Below are 15,814 nucleotides of genomic sequence, written 5' to 3' on the forward strand. Positions count from 1 at the left end.
GGGCTTGCGGGTTTCTTTGCAAGTCTTTCATTTGCTGTATGGTAACGACTGTCTCATTCATCTTGGTATTTCCATCACCTTGCGCAGTCCATAGAATATAGATGGTAGTCAATCAATACAGTTGAAAGAATGAGCAAGTAGGTGGCCCTCTCCTTCAAGGATAAGCAGCTGCTTTTATGTTAAGTTGCAGATGGCTGGGAGGCATCCTCAGTGCCTAGTCTTTCAGGGCTGGGGATGTTTCTAAGCTGCTTGTACCTGCACTGCCTGAAAAAAAACCCAGATAGACCTTTCCATTGCTGGCAAAATCTGATGCTATCAATTTTTTTTGTGGGATATCGTGTCTGCCACGCAGACTTAAGCTGACTGTGCAGAAATCTCTGGTATCGCATGTGGGGGGCATAGATGCTTCACAGAATCAGATTTTGGATTTGCACAGACATGTTCTAACCTATCAGACTAATGGTTTGAAGCTCTACCTGCCTTCCCCAGTGAAGAGCTCAATATCCCTTTGAATATTTAACCACTGAATTAACTCTAAACTTAATGCTGTCTTGCTCCAGGTCAAGATTATGAAGTTTGTGGTTTTCGGATAACCTCCAAAGCGAGCACTGTACCATATAATCGTTATCCCTTCCCTATGTGTCTTTCTATAGCTACCCACTGTTGGATCTTAGACCCTCAAGGGAGTATTGTAGCATGAATTCTAATTGGTCTTAATAATAAAATCCCAGAGTTAGATATTAGGGGGTGAAAGCTGAGAGATCAGAGAAGCAGAGCAGCCAGCTGTTAGAGAGACCTTTTACCTCTACCAAATCCTCAGCCAGAAAGGGCTATTCTGTCTCTATGAATCCTCAGACTGATGGCTGTCTCTATGAAACTTCAGGCTGACTTGAGCTCCTGTCTCCTCCAGTCTTATATCCCTCTCTTCGCCCAGCAATAGCACTTCTGTGTCCACCTCCCTAGTGCTGGGATTAAAGGTGTGAGATCCCAAATGCTAAGATCACCTTTGTGTCAGCTCTGTTTCTCTTTTAGACTGGATCAATTTTGTGTATCCCAGGGTGGCCTTGAACTCACAGAGATCTGTCTGCCTCTGTCTCCCTAGTTCTGTGATTAAAGGTGTGTATCACCACTGCCTGGCCTCTATGGCTAACTAGTGTGGCTAACTCCACACTCTGATCTTTAGGAAAGCTTTAATTGTTAGACCAAACAGAAATAATCACTAAAGTGTGGACTTGTGTCTCCTAGAGTGCTTTGCGACGCAGTCCCTGCATTATCTATGGGGTGTTCCCAACCCAAGAATAGTTGAAGAGCTTCCATTAATCACACTGAGTGCTGATCCCAGCTTCTCCCCCAAGCCCCTGAGCAGCCTGACCATCTGCTCTGCCAGAGTCTGGGGAAATCTCATCTTTCCGGGCCTTTTTCAGGTTCTTCTGAATAGGCCTTGTTCTGCATGTCTGATGACCTGTGTGCCAGGCGTCCTGAGAGCTTTAGTGGAGCCTCACAGGTATCATAGGTCCCCTCCTCCAGTAACTCTCGCACCCAGGAGAAACCACCACATTAAGTGGCTCTTCCTGGGCCTTACTGAGTCTGCTCCAACGTGACAGTTTACGTCACCACTTGAAATAAAGGAAGCAGGGCAAAGTTTGTGTGGTTCCTGCTATGGCGCCTGACCTTATCTCTGCTCTGCGCACTGATCTTTGTAAAAGTGGCAGCCTCGTAGGCGATGGAAAGTTATATTTCTATGAACAGATGCTAAAAGGTTTGCCCGGTTAAATGGCATATCATGGAAGAAACTCAAGCGATCTGATTTCCAGATGTAGATGGTCCATAGGCTTTGAAGTTGGAGCTACAGGACATAGGACCTTTCCCGGCATGCCGAGCTTCTAGCTTTGTCCATGATTGCTCTGTGTCGTGTCCTGCTCGCCAGGTTGTGCCCCAAATTGTCCAGTCCAAGGCAGAGTCTCCTTTCTTCCTGTGTCCTGGTGTGGGTGCCTTCAATCCAAGTTCAAAAGAACTCCCCCCCCCCAAATTACACTAGTGTTTTCAATAAAATGATTATAATACCCACCACTTCTGGGGCTTCTGCTATGCTAGCAGGTCTTATTATTGTGGCTTTCAGCTCTCTAAAAGGTAGAAAAACGTACCTCAAGGAAAGCTCATACAACATGTATGCACAGTATTTTCGTGGAAGGGGACTCTCGTGTTGAATTCTTACTCGTGTTGCCCATGTCATCGCCAATCACGTTAAATCCACGAGCGCCGTGGGCATTGCAGAGGCCGTGGGCTGGATTCTGTGCCAGCACAGCCCTCCTTCCCACAGAGCACCGCTGCCCCTCCTTCTGGCTTCGCTTCACAGTTTGACGTCTTGCCAGGCTTCTCTAACGTCACTGGGTTTTGCCTATTCCCGAGCTTGTGCACACCTGCGATCCCACAGCGTGTTTGTTCCTTTTCTGTGTTCGGCTTTTGTACAACTGTCTCTGCGACCTCCCAGGTGTCATGGCATAGCAGTTTCTTCACTTTCGCCGTTGAGTGGTCTGCATAATGGCGTCATTTGTGTATCGGTTCTGTTGATGGGCATTCTGGATGTTTCCAGTCGCAGGCTCTTACGAACAGCCATGCTGTCAACATTCCTTCACAAGTCCCCAGGAGCCCATGTGCACATCTGGGCCTAGGTTTTCAGTGTGGGGAAGTTTATAGCTATGGAATAAATTTTATGAGTGGTTGTATGTCTGTTTTTTAATTTCTTTTTTGGTACCAGTATACAGTTAGGTATAGGCTAAATTATTTTCTAGAAATATATGGATATGTTTTGTCAAAACTTCAACTTTATTGCTATAAGATGTCTTAAAATGTGTATTTCCTTGGTTTACCATCTGTGGGATATGTGGCAATGTCCCCCTTTCGTTCTAGTAATTAGTTATTATACCTGCTTTTGCATTTTGATCCATTTTGTCAAAGTTCATAGAATTATACGTATATAACACACATATGCATCATCATGACAAAGTATCTGACAATACATCTTCAAAGAGATGGGATTTATCTGGGCTCATGGTCTCGGGGTGTCAGTCCATCCCACTAGGAAGGCTTGATGATGATGCAGTTGCTTCGTACATGACTGCAGAACAGGTAGCAGCGGCTAGTCACATGACAGTGGAGCACGCACAGATATTGAGGCTAGGACATAAAGTGGAAGGTCTTCTGGCCTATTCCCATCAATCAGACCCGACCCTGCTAGCAACTCCTCAGATGTTCCTCCCTAGAGGTTATCTCCTTGGTCAATAAGTGGTCCAAATGTGAATTTGTTGTAAGAACATTTCAGGTTCATTCCATAGTATTCTGCCCCTGACCTCTGTAGCTTTTGATAATCTCCTAATGCAAAATCCATTCGTGTAACTTCAGGAGTCTTGAGTCTTGTAGTTCTTACAGTCCTAACACTGTTCTAAAGTTCAAAGTTTCTGTGGAGACTTAAGTTGGACTCTTTCACCGCAAACGTCCTTAAAATAAAAATAAGAAACTCGCATGCTTCCATATCCTGTTCAGGGATGGCCGAGTAGGCAAAGGGAAGATGGAAAAGGATGCTGTTGTTGACCAGCTGAAGGAAAGAACAAGATTCCCAGCACGAATGCATGCACGGCTCTGAGGGAAGCTAAGACTGGATCCCTACAGCCACCTCTGGGACACTTAAGACACCAAACCAAATCTCTTTGGAGATTTCTGATTGCAAAGTCAGCAATTTTTCTTTTAGAAAGAATTTTGGTTTGCTATAAATCTCTCTGATACTGTGGTCTGTTACTATGCCCAAATGTGTATTTTCTCAGGTCTAATTATCTTGTTGAACGCCTGTTGGCTGTGGCCCTCACCTAACACACCCGTCTCACAGAGAGCTCCCCTTACGCTTTCCACACACCCTTTTGCCCTTGTATTCCTGTGGATGTTTAACCAAACTGAGCTTCACTGATTTTTATGGAGATCATAATAAGACAATGCTATGTAATTAATTTTCCTCAACAGCTTATCATCTTAAAATGAGATGCTTAAATATGGTAATCATTTATTTCATATTGTGAAAGTTTTATGCGTAATATTCTTGTCAACTTGGGTGCAATGGCTCAGTGCTAGCTTTAGTCATAAATAACTGGATGTTTCTGCTGACAACCTAGGTTTTGTGAGTTATGCCTGAAACCTTAGATCTGAGGTTTCCTGTCCCTGCCACACTGTGTTAGAATGTGTCCTTCAGACATACCCTCCTGCAGTTTTTCAAACTGTTCTGCATTGATATTTCTTGAAGTCTAACTCGGTGCTAATGTGTCAGATCTACATTTTAAATAGAACATGGTTTTAATTTTGATGAGCTGTCTGAATTTTAGAGAGAGGTTTTGTAAGACCACTAAATATTTGGCATCATGCAGAAAATAATTATTGTGTTGTCGTTATTTTGTCTTTACATTTGTATGACGTGACATAATAAATGTGAATGTTCATCACTGCCTCGCTGTGTTAATCAGCATGTTTAACTCTGAAAAGAAGAGGAATAGGGACTCTGAATGACAAGGCACTAGTGGGGATGAGAATAGCAATGTTGTTAAGTTCATATTGAGAAGGCAGAGACGGGGAGGCATAGAGCAGGACAAGAATTGCTATTGTAAATACCTTGGATTTGAAATTTTTGTAGGAAGTAGTGCCACAGATTCATCTGTCAGCGTTTTTTTTTTCATTTTATTGTGCACGTGGAGAAATTACACTTTACGTTCAAGTTGATTATGATTCTCTACTTCTTATCTAGTTTGGCCTTTTAACACTACTTTATTGACACATTCATTGAAATGGAATTTATTTAATGCCCTACTTTGAGTAGCATCAATATTATAGGAAAATCTCCCTCATGATAATCATTGACGTCTAATGTGTGTGGAAAGAAATGTAGTTAGACCTAGTGAGTTAATTAATGACGTTCTGGCTTAGCTTGCAAGTCCCTGCTACAGTGAGAGAAGTAGCCATTTATCACACACGTTCATTTGAATACTTCCAAACACACTGAGTCTTACTTAACATAGAATTGCTTAGTTCATTGGTAGTTAAGACAGGCTCATTTTAGAATCTAACTAGAGCACAGATTTTGATGCTTGAAAAAAATATAACCAGAAAGACACTGCAAACCTCAGTTCTGTAACTTAAAATTAATCTTAGGTTGTGTCACCTCTCCCCTGGAGAATGTGAACAGCAAAGCATTGGCACCATCCAGCTGAAGGGCAGTGAAGCAGATTTTCTTTCTTTCACTCATGAGGGTTAAATAAATGGCTACATGGCTTTTATATTGTGTACACAAGCAAACTGATTTATTAAATAATGTATCAAGGGGAAGGAGAGGTGGCTTAGTGGTTCAGAGCACTTGTTGCTCTTACTACAGAAGACTCAGATTTATTTCCCAGCACCCATGAGGCAACTCACAAACTTCTGTAACTCTAGTTCTATGGCATCCCACTCCCTCCTCTGGCCTCCATGGACATTGGAAGTGTATGTGCCATACAAATATCCATGCAGACATTCACCATACAAATAAAATAAAAATAGAAATCTTTCAAAAACAAATTATGATTGATATCTCATTTAAAGGATGTTTTTAAAAACTGTAATTTTAGTAGGCTTATGATACTTTACCTTTTTATTTTAAGCCAATTAAAATGCAGATACATAAAAAGTTAAGGGCATCCTCTTCATTTTGATTTGACTATGCTTTGGCTGCTACTTTTTTAAAAAACTTAGTAGACATGAGACAATGATATTTTACTCTTCATAATTACATGACTCATAATTTATCATTGATGCTATATTTTAATTTTACCTCATATTATTGTAAGTCTTTGGTTTCACCTTCAATGCTTTCATGTAACGTCCAGTTTTCTCTGTCAGGTTATTTAAGTAATTAATTTTCTTACTTTAATCGGTAAATAGTTATTGCACTTCTAAAGCATACTGTGTACTGGATGAAGTAGTTCGCCAGCCTAGGTGAATGAGGCATGTCCTTCATCTTTGCAGGACTGGTCTCATGGGAAAAGTGGAGCCATGTGAGAAAACAATTCAAATGTTTATGGAAAGCTGTGTCACATAATGATCTATTCTAGCTATTATGACAAAAGCAGGAGTGGGTAAATTTTGGAGACAGTGACAAGGACATCTTAGTGTGCAGGCTGAGTTATTAACCTCAGTGGGAAGGTAGACAAAGACACTCCAGATACAGAGAACACTGGGGTAGTGACAATAAGGGCGGCCACGGGATGGTGGGAAGTGGGTGGATTGGTTTGCTGGTGAGATTGTAAAAGGAAAAATGGTTGAAAACACGAAGGTAGCGTGTGAAGGGTCTTTTTCTCCACACTTTACCCGGTGATAGTTTGAACTGTTTTATAATTTGAGAAAAATAAAAACAGGCTTAGCGGTTTGACTTTTTAAAATTAAATTCATCTCTAAAAATTCACAAACACACAACACATACATGAGACACAACTCTCAGTTTTCTCTTGTGTCAAGTTATTTAAATAATATGAATGTGTTTGTGTGTGAATAAATATATAAACACAATTTTCTGACATTTAGTGTTGCACATATATAAGATTTTAGGACTGACAGCTGCATACTGGACATAACTCCACCAGTTAATGGGCTCTTCACTAGACAGGATTAAGTCCCCTTCTCTCCCCCAGTCATTAAGTCTGTAGCTCCTCATCTAGGGGTAGAGATCCCATGAGGTTTCCTCCATCTGTGTTGCCATGCCAACTGGTGTCATTGTTTAGGCTCTGTAGTGTTGAGATTTCTTGGGGGCACCTTCCCTGCCATGGGTAGAAGACACACACTCTTGCAGCAGACTTCCAGGCTAACTGGATCTTACAATCTTTTTGCCCCCTCTTGAACTGTGTTTCCTGAGCTTGAGGTATCGACACTGTGTTGTGTCAGCCGAGGCAGGGGACACCCCATGGTCAGTTGTTCTCTGTGTTTTGACCAGCTGTGGCTTTCTCTAATGGTTTCCATCAGCTGTAAAAGGAAATTTCACTGAAGAAAGGTGAGTGCTACACTCATCTGCCATTACGAGGATAAGTTCTTAGAGCCCAGGACTTATACTGGCTTAAGAGAAGGCAGTGAAAAGTTCTCCTCTGCGATTTTTAACCTCTCTAATCCTGGGTCGTCAGCTAAGGTTACAGGACTAGGCATGATCCTTCCTGTTGAGTGAACCTGAAGTCCAATTAGACAGCTGCTGACTGAAATTTGCAATTTTTGCATATAATGTACTTCTTGTCTCAGTAACATATTTTTTTTAACCTGTAATATTAAGTAAAATTCAGAGTGGGAAAATTTTGTTCCATACTTGCAATGCTTTAAACTTACTAAATATTTTCATATACAATAATGCATTAATTCTTTTTACATCACATTTTTATTGATTTTATTGAGCTATGCATCTTTCTCTGTTCCCCTCTCATGCATTAATTCTTATAGCATTCTACTAATATGTTTAAACTGCCCCATCATGAGAACTGGTAGTGGATAGGGTGTTAGTAAATCAAAATGGGTATACATGTGTGAATTCACTTTTTAAAAGTTTCTATTATGTATTAATTATACTGACTGATAAAGTATAGTGTGATATTAATACACATATGCATATATAAATCTCATACTCTTAATAAAAATGCATGATTTTATCAATGTTGAATACTTTTTTTCTAGGTATTGAGGGCAGGAGGTGGGTTGCTGAGTCAATAGCTTTCCATTCCTATTGTTAGGTACTCTGGACAAGCAGCCTATACTGAGAATAGATGCATTTTTAAATTCACAGTTGTGTGTGTTTTAGTATATGACACATGTCAAGTAAACCATCTTGGCAGCCGTATTTAATGGATTGAAGTTGCTCACCTCATAGCCCATTGTCCCCCTCAAAGGCATACCTCTAGTGATGTCATGACAGCCCAGTAGGTACTACCTTGTAAAGGTTCCACTATCCCAGGGGCACTATGGGCTAGAGATGAAGCCTTCAACACGACGACCTTCCTGACAGTACATGTCCACAGCATAGCAATTTCAAAACTGGTTTCTAGTTTCATGACTCCAGCTCCTCCACTGAGGCATATTTCTTCCCCAGAAGTTATCATATTGGCATGAAGAATCTACAAGTGAGAAATATCCTAGGAAAATAGGAGGGTATTTAATTTCATGTTATAAATAATTATGAGCAGATATATAGTGGTGATGACAGATAGTTGAAGAGAATTGAGAGCCCTTCAGAAATAACTTTAGTGATTAATAGTATGCTGAGAGTCAAGGCAAGGAAGGGATTGATATTGTAATAGGGTGGCTATTTCTCACATAGATGGAGTTTGCTGAATAGGCTGAGGTTTGGTAAGGGACGGATGGAGAATTGATGTAATGTGTGGGTTTGGTCAATTAAATACAGGGTTGGTTTGGTCAATAGGTGTATAGGTTATGTGTGTTGTCTATATAGACATCAGAGGGAAAAGAAGGCTAATGTCAAGAAATTTGAGCTGGCAAGCTATTGGTGAGCCTTGTTAGGATTAGGTACACTTTCAGTCATTCATGGATTCTCTAAACAACTATCTGCACTATCTATAGCATGACAATAAGCATTTTTTCCATAGCTTCATAGCCGTGGTCTGGCCAGAAAGTTTTTATATGTGTGTTGAGCTTCACCAAAATCTGTTAATAGTCAAAACTGAGATGTTTTGAGCAACAGTACTAAAGTGTGATTGTTGGGATAATGACTGACTAAATGACTGAAAACAGTTAATCATATTATTGTGGACAAACAGAAATTTAGAAGAGGCTTATACAATGATATATGCTTACTTCCTGGCAATGTGTGTTGATAAATTTTTACTTCAGTGAGTTAAGAATACTTAAAGCTTTAAAAAAAGTATTTCTTTGTTTGACATAGAGTTTTGCTAGCGTAAGTCAACTCCTTACTCGTGATTTACTTGTGTATCGAGCCCCCAATCTTGTTTATGTTGCCCCCAAATGACTGGAAGAAACAGCTGTGACATTCTGAATCCAGCTAGCCACAGATGGATCTGCAGTGGAGTGTGAATCCATATTGAGCTGGTGATATGTGTTTATAGCCTCTTGTTAAACTCTCAGAGACCCAACCCTAAATCACCTGGCACTGAGTATACCCATTTAGTATAAATAATGGGTGGATGTGATTGGAACTTTTAATGTTAGTGATCAGGACTCTCACCTGGAAGGCCAATTCAGCTTACTGCACTTTTACTAAATATTTGGCTCAGCTTGGAGTCTGTTCAGTGCAGTTGTTGAGCACCTAAGGTTTTGGATATGATATAGTCCTAGTTGTTCTTGTTGCTGAGCTGTTAGGATAACTACTCACCTTTCCACTGTGCTGTGTATTGTAGTCTCTACATATTTATAATAGGTTCCCCTGGTTTAAAGTTTGAAAGAAATTAAAGCTAGATTCTAAGAAATTAATTTAGAAATTTTACCCAGAAAGCAGATGAGTATGCAAGATTCTGTAGATCTATTAATGGTGGAAATATCAGCCAAAGTCTACATGATGTAAGGATGACTTAATCAACTGTAGCACCAAACAAAACTAAAATTATAAATGCATTCTAGCAATAGAAACTAATTCTGAGCCACTGAGTATGTGAAATTTCACAATTTCAGTTTTTTTACAATGGTCTTCCATCTGGTTAAAATTATTGGAAGGGAAAAAAATCAAAGAATTATTTATCTTTCCTTCAGAGCCCAACAAGGACACATGGATAAATGTTAGTTGATATGAACACGAATGAAGTAGTTGTTGAATGTTTTTATGTCATGGCTGCACGGGTGTAATGTATTTGTCAAAAGCAATGAAAATAATAATAATCACAGGTCTTCATATGTCATTTCATATGTCTCCTTTACATCTTTTGGCTCTTTCATAAACTGTGCTACTTTGTATTATTACAGCAGGCAGTGCCAACTATATGCATATAGCCACAGGGAAGTACAGTAGCTATCCCTTCTATCATATATGACCCAGGGGAGTTGGGGCAGTCATCCTGCAGTGAGAGAGCTACAAATACAGTTTGGTGGAAAAAAAACAAGCACACCCAGCAAGTCAAGGTTTCTTTCTATTCTTAAGATTTATTTATTTATTATGTATTCAGTGTTCCTACTGCATGAATACCTATATTCCAGAAGAAGGCATCAGGTCTCATTATGGATGATTGTGAGCCACAATGTGCTTGTTGGGAACTGAACTCAGGACCTCTGGAAGAGCAGGCAGTGCTCTTAACTACTAAGCTGTCTCTTCAACTCCAAGTCAAGGTTTCTAACATCTTCCTCTGTAAATAATGTTTCCATAGTTGAATGCCATTTTGTTTTGTTCCTAAGGTTTAATACACCTACCTATGGCATATGAATATGGATAGTCTATACATATAAGTTAAGCAAATCTTAAGGGATTAGTTGCTATATGAAGATAGCCTTGTAGATGCTTGGTGACTGTCAGTGGACCAAAACCTTTCCCTCTCTCGCTGGAGCATATTATGTTTAAATATGATTTCAATCTGGGTTTTCAGTGATATAATCATATTTCTTGTTATCTTTTCATTTTTAATAACCAGCAGATATCATGTATAAAATGTATACAGGATCTAGCTTATATTTACTTTTTCAGAAAAGGCTCATTCCTTTCTCTATTGCAAGAGTAGAATTGAAACAGTGTGATCCTGTAATAAGAGGACATAGGGAAGGCTGATTTTCACGTTCATCAAGGATACTCCCCCACTTTTTTGTTCTTCAGGGCTTTATACTTTCTTAGCTCATACTCTGTAATAAGATGTGATCTATACTAGTCTTCTTAGCATAGACTACGACTGTAGTGATTGGGAACGGTGGGCTGCATTTTCGCCCGGCTCCCAGCTGCCTGGCTAGCTTATGCCCCAAAATAACAACACACAAACTGTATTTTTTTAAACACTGCCTGGCCAATTATATCTAGCCTCTTCTTGGCTAACATCTTGACTAACCCATATTTAATAATCTGTTTAGCACCACGAAGTGGTGTCTTACTGGGAAAGATTCAGCATGTCTGACCTGGTGGCTGGCTTCATGGCGACTGGGTCATTGAGGAGAGTCATGGCAATTGCCTGAGGCATCTGTCTCACTTCCTTCTTCCTGTTCTGTCTACTCCACCCACCTAAGGGCTGGCCTATTAAATGGGCCAAGGCAGTTTCTTTATTAACGAATGAAATCAACACAAACAGAAGACTCCCACACATCATATGACAATATTTTTGACTTTACTTAGTCTGTGTCAAGTCCCCAAAGATATTCAGAATGTGACAAATGACTCGTGCTGTGTCCTATTCTGAGTTCTTCCTTCCTCACCAGAACTGTAGCTCTGTAAGTTTCTAATAATCTTACTGCAGACCACTGAAGATATTCTGTGATCAGGCCAAGCCTACTTTTTATTTTCTTGCCTACAGAATAAGCAAGTATTTCCAGGGAAGATACACTAATAATTCCTCAGCTTTCTCCAATGTGATGCACCAATTTCTTTAGTCTATATTGTTTAATTAATTCTGATAAATTGAAGCAGATTTTAGAGGGTTTAATTCTTTTAATTATAATTAATTTAATTTTTTATTTTTCAAGTTGGGTTTCTCTGTGTACTAACTGTCCTAGAACTCACTCTGCAGACCAGGCTAGTCTTGAACTTGGAGAGTCACCTGTGTCTGCCTCCTGAGTGCTGAGATTAAAGGTGTGAGACATCACTTCCTGGCTTAAAAACTTTTTAACTTAGATGTATTTTAGTTTTTCTTGGCTGGATCATTGATCTGTTGCAAGTATATTCAGGCCACCCACTGAAACAAAATTCTTGCATTCTCTTGCATGTGTGTGCATGCACGCGCGCGCGCGCGCGCACACACACACACACACCCACACCCTGATGTTTATATTGTGTCTTAATTATTTTAACTCATTGGTAAAATGGGAAGGGAGTAAGGTGCTGTTGAGCATATTCATCAAACTTTGTCATTGAAAGTGTTGGACAGTTCCAAAGCTGATACTCTGCAGTGCATGGATTTCACTTTCCTGGAGCTATTCAGTGATGTTGGTGCTGAACTGGGTAGCAGCAAGCTTTACAACTTCACTTGGGAGCTTTTAGCTTGAAGTACTCATGTTGGTGCATCTAGAACAGCTGGTGTCCAGTGCTTGATGTGCGCTCTGAGTAGTGGCTAATGCTACTGTTGGTTTCTTACTGTGATTCATCTTCCAAGACTTTACCTCTTTGCTGTTTATTAAAGTGCAAAGTAGATTTTCTTCATGTTTTTTTTATCTTCATTAATACTTGCAGGAGGAAGGTGTAGTATAATGGTTAAGAGTCTATAGAGGAGAGGCAGGGATATTTAAGTTCTACCTCTATTGATTTGTGAAGTGCTTACTTAGAATAAGTTGCAGAACTCTTGATGTTGATTCAATGTCTGTATAATGCAAATAGTAAAGCATGTTACTGTAAGTAGATGAAAGCTGATGGATGTAGGCTACTTAAACTACAACACTGTGAACATGGAAGTTCTTGTAGTTATACTTCTTCTAATATGAAAATTCAATAAAAACTACAAGTATTGCATGAAAACTCAACACATGGCTTTCCAACAAAACTGAATGAAAATTATAGAAAAATAATTATTTTGAGTATGAGATTTTGTTCTTTTAGAAATTATTTAGATAACTTTTTTAAAAACAATGGCATCATAACTATCAGAAATAACTCCAGGAAATTAAATAACCAAATTAAAGATGGTTTCCAATTCATCAATTTCAAAAATCTAAAAATTTCAGTAGATAAACAACAAGCATGTTATTATCTACCAAGACTAATCCAAGGAGAAGAGGTTTACCAATACTGTAGATTATATGACATTGTCATTTTTAGGAAAAGAAATAAAATTGAAATTAAAATAATCGACATGAAAAATATTAAGGGTTAAGAAAAATGGGAGAGAGAAATTTGATTCTCAGCAATTATTTATTTGCCCATGTGATACTGATTGTCCCAGTTTCCCCAGAGACATGAGAAAATAATAATTACTAAAAATTTTAACATGAGAAAATAGAAAAGGAAACTGTATCTTTCAAGGCAGCATGGCATTACCCCTGATGTCATTGTACCAATGACTGTTTCTCCCTTAATTGCAAAGAATATAAATTTATGTTATTACAGGCAAATAAGAACTAGCTATATAAAACTAAAGTTATGCTTTAAACAGTCTGGCTTTTGTTGTTTCAGTAGTAGTTGAAATCATACATATTTGAATCAGATTTTACATTAGTTCACTGTGCAGATGTCTTTCTTAAAACCTGACAGCATTCTGAACATTATCCCACTGAGGCCTTACCCAGCACCTTTCCAATGAGGCCTACTTGGCAGAACACCTCTTTCCTCTCAAGCTCTCTGTCAAGAATTGTCCCAGGTCTCCTCACACTTGAGTGGGTGTGAAATGAGGTCTTTGCTGAGTATTTCTGTTCAAATGTTCCAAAGCTGATGTTAGTCTTGCAGCTCAAGGATGAATACCACATGCCAATGGCGAAGTTCCCAGTCAGTATTTAAATCTAATCAAAACCGACCCCAAACACTGTTCAAACTCTTTATTGCCTTTGCAAATGTATAAACGAGTGTGGGTGTGGTGAGGTAGTAGTTAGGGAGCTGGTTGAGATGGGGAATAAAGTGTGTGGCTGCAGTGGGAGGCGTTGACTGGACCGCTCTCTGACTGGGCAGTGCCTTGTGTTTCCACAGAGCATACATCATCACGGACTATATGGGCATCCGCAATGAAAGTTTCATGAAACTAGCTGCCGTAGGGACCTGGATGGGGGACTTTGTCACAGCCTGGATGGTAAGAAACTTTCAACTTCTCTCAGTTTGAACAAATGTTGAGTGGACGGCGTGTGCATCCCGTTGAAAAAAATGTTATGGGAAAATAATTACTAAATGTTTTACGAGCACACACATATAAAATCAGTGTTGAAAACTTATCATTTTTTGTACAGATTCGAATTTTAAAGCATAGATTTGTCTATGGATTATATTCAATATCTGTAGTCCTCAGGAAACAACCAATGCAATCATAATATTGATGATGAATCTCCTCTAGGAGATTATGTGTGTGTGTATATCTGTGTATGTGCATATATATACACAGATGTATATCTGAGAATACAAATGTATACATGCTTCTTAATGAAAAAGTCCTCCCTGTGAAATTTTAAATTATCCTTTGGAGACCATTGTTTTGACACACAGTTGTTAGATAACATTTGCTTCTGAAACATCTGTCTCAGAAGACTGTCTGAGCCATTCTTTAGGTGCTCTCTAAATTTGTTTTCCCCATTGAACCACTAACTTACTGGTAACTAAGAGTTCTGATGACTCTATTTTTAAAATTTAACTTTGTCTTTTGAGAAATCCATACAACATTCCATAATAGTATCAGGTCTGTTGTCTTCTCCCCTCTCTGACTTGTCCCATACCTCTGCCCATTTTCTCCTCTTGAATTCATGACTTCTAGATTTATTATCATTGCATTACATATATACGCAACCTACCATTGCCTATATATACATGGATATAGGGCTGACCATTTCGGCTCTTGGACACATGATGAGAGACTCTATTTTAAAGGAGGTAGACAATATTCCTGAAGATCTCATCCAAGGCTATCTTTTGACTTTCACTTGTATGTGTGCATACATGCCATCATACATGTCCATCCCTACCCAATAGACTTATATGCAAACTCAAATTCATTTAAAAATAATTTATTTTAAATGATTGAAAATAGTGATCTCAATAGGATATTCATATAGTTCAGGCTACATCATATCAAGATTTTTCATTTCCATTAGGAAAATCTATTCAGAAAGAGGTACATATGTTGAAAAATAACATACTTGAAATTTGGGACAATAGCTTTGGAGGAAATTTTACATTAATTGTGATTGTGGTTCTTACCTTGAATCTTCTAAATGAAATGGAAGAGAGAACTGGATAATAGTTTCAGAAAGGAGAACTCTCTGAACTTGACACTCATGCTTTGACCTTGGAGAAATAAGATACACTGCACAGAGGCCCCATTTGCACATTTCTCAAATGGAGTTAATGGTTTCTATTTTTTGCCCTAGGTAGAAGTTAACGTATTGAAGTGTGTGTCATATATAAGAACCTCACTGTTGCTGTTATGTTGCTTGCCTGGGTCTGGTCCATTGAGTGACTGTAAGAGCAGGTCACTGAGCCAAGTCTCATGCTGCCTGGACTTCCTGGCCCCTACCATATCTTAGGCCTGGGGGCAGATTGTTTGGAGCTGCCCTCACAGTATCAATGCTGAGGTAGGCAGGTGGTGTGGCCCACCACTTCCAGGTTTTGTTCTTGACAAAATTCAAGAGAGAAGCATACAGGATAAGAGATGTAGGAAAATTGTTCTGCACACTGGAAGCTCATGCCAGCATTTGATATGAAGTCATTGCTGTCTTCATTGTAGCAGCATTGTCTATGCCCTGTTTCTACCCAGCTCCAAACATTCCCTCTTTTGTCACTCATATGCCCTCTATAGCTCTGCCTTTGTGTTTTTCAACCTGAAAAATGAAGCCCACTTGCTTAGGCTCCTTCAAAAGAGTGTGTAGGGTGAAGCTCGGACCATTAACCCTTTCTGGATGTATTTCTCCTGCTGTGAATCTGCCTTTTTGCATGGGTAAGGGGAGCACAAAGAATCTCGTGTAGCCTGTGGTCCTGTCTTTTTCT

At 39.3% G+C, this 15,814-nt stretch overlaps 1 protein-coding gene across 2 annotated transcripts in view; it reads left to right on the forward strand.

Annotated features, from left to right (window-relative positions):
- Tmem117 (transmembrane protein 117) overlaps positions 1–15,814 on the forward strand; it is a 429,197-nt gene that overhangs the window by 212,407 nt on the left and 200,976 nt on the right. For both annotated transcript variants that reach the window (XM_038343079.1, XM_038343080.1), the window contains one exon: positions 13,814–13,913. In XM_038343079.1, coding sequence (XP_038199007.1) covers positions 13,814–13,913 — 100 coding nt within the window. The remainder of the gene's footprint in view (positions 1–13,813; positions 13,914–15,814) is intronic.

The sequence above is a fragment of the Arvicola amphibius genome, chromosome 9 (assembly GCF_903992535.2).
Source record: "Arvicola amphibius chromosome 9, mArvAmp1.2, whole genome shotgun sequence".
Taxonomy (NCBI): domain Eukaryota; kingdom Metazoa; phylum Chordata; class Mammalia; order Rodentia; family Cricetidae; genus Arvicola; species Arvicola amphibius.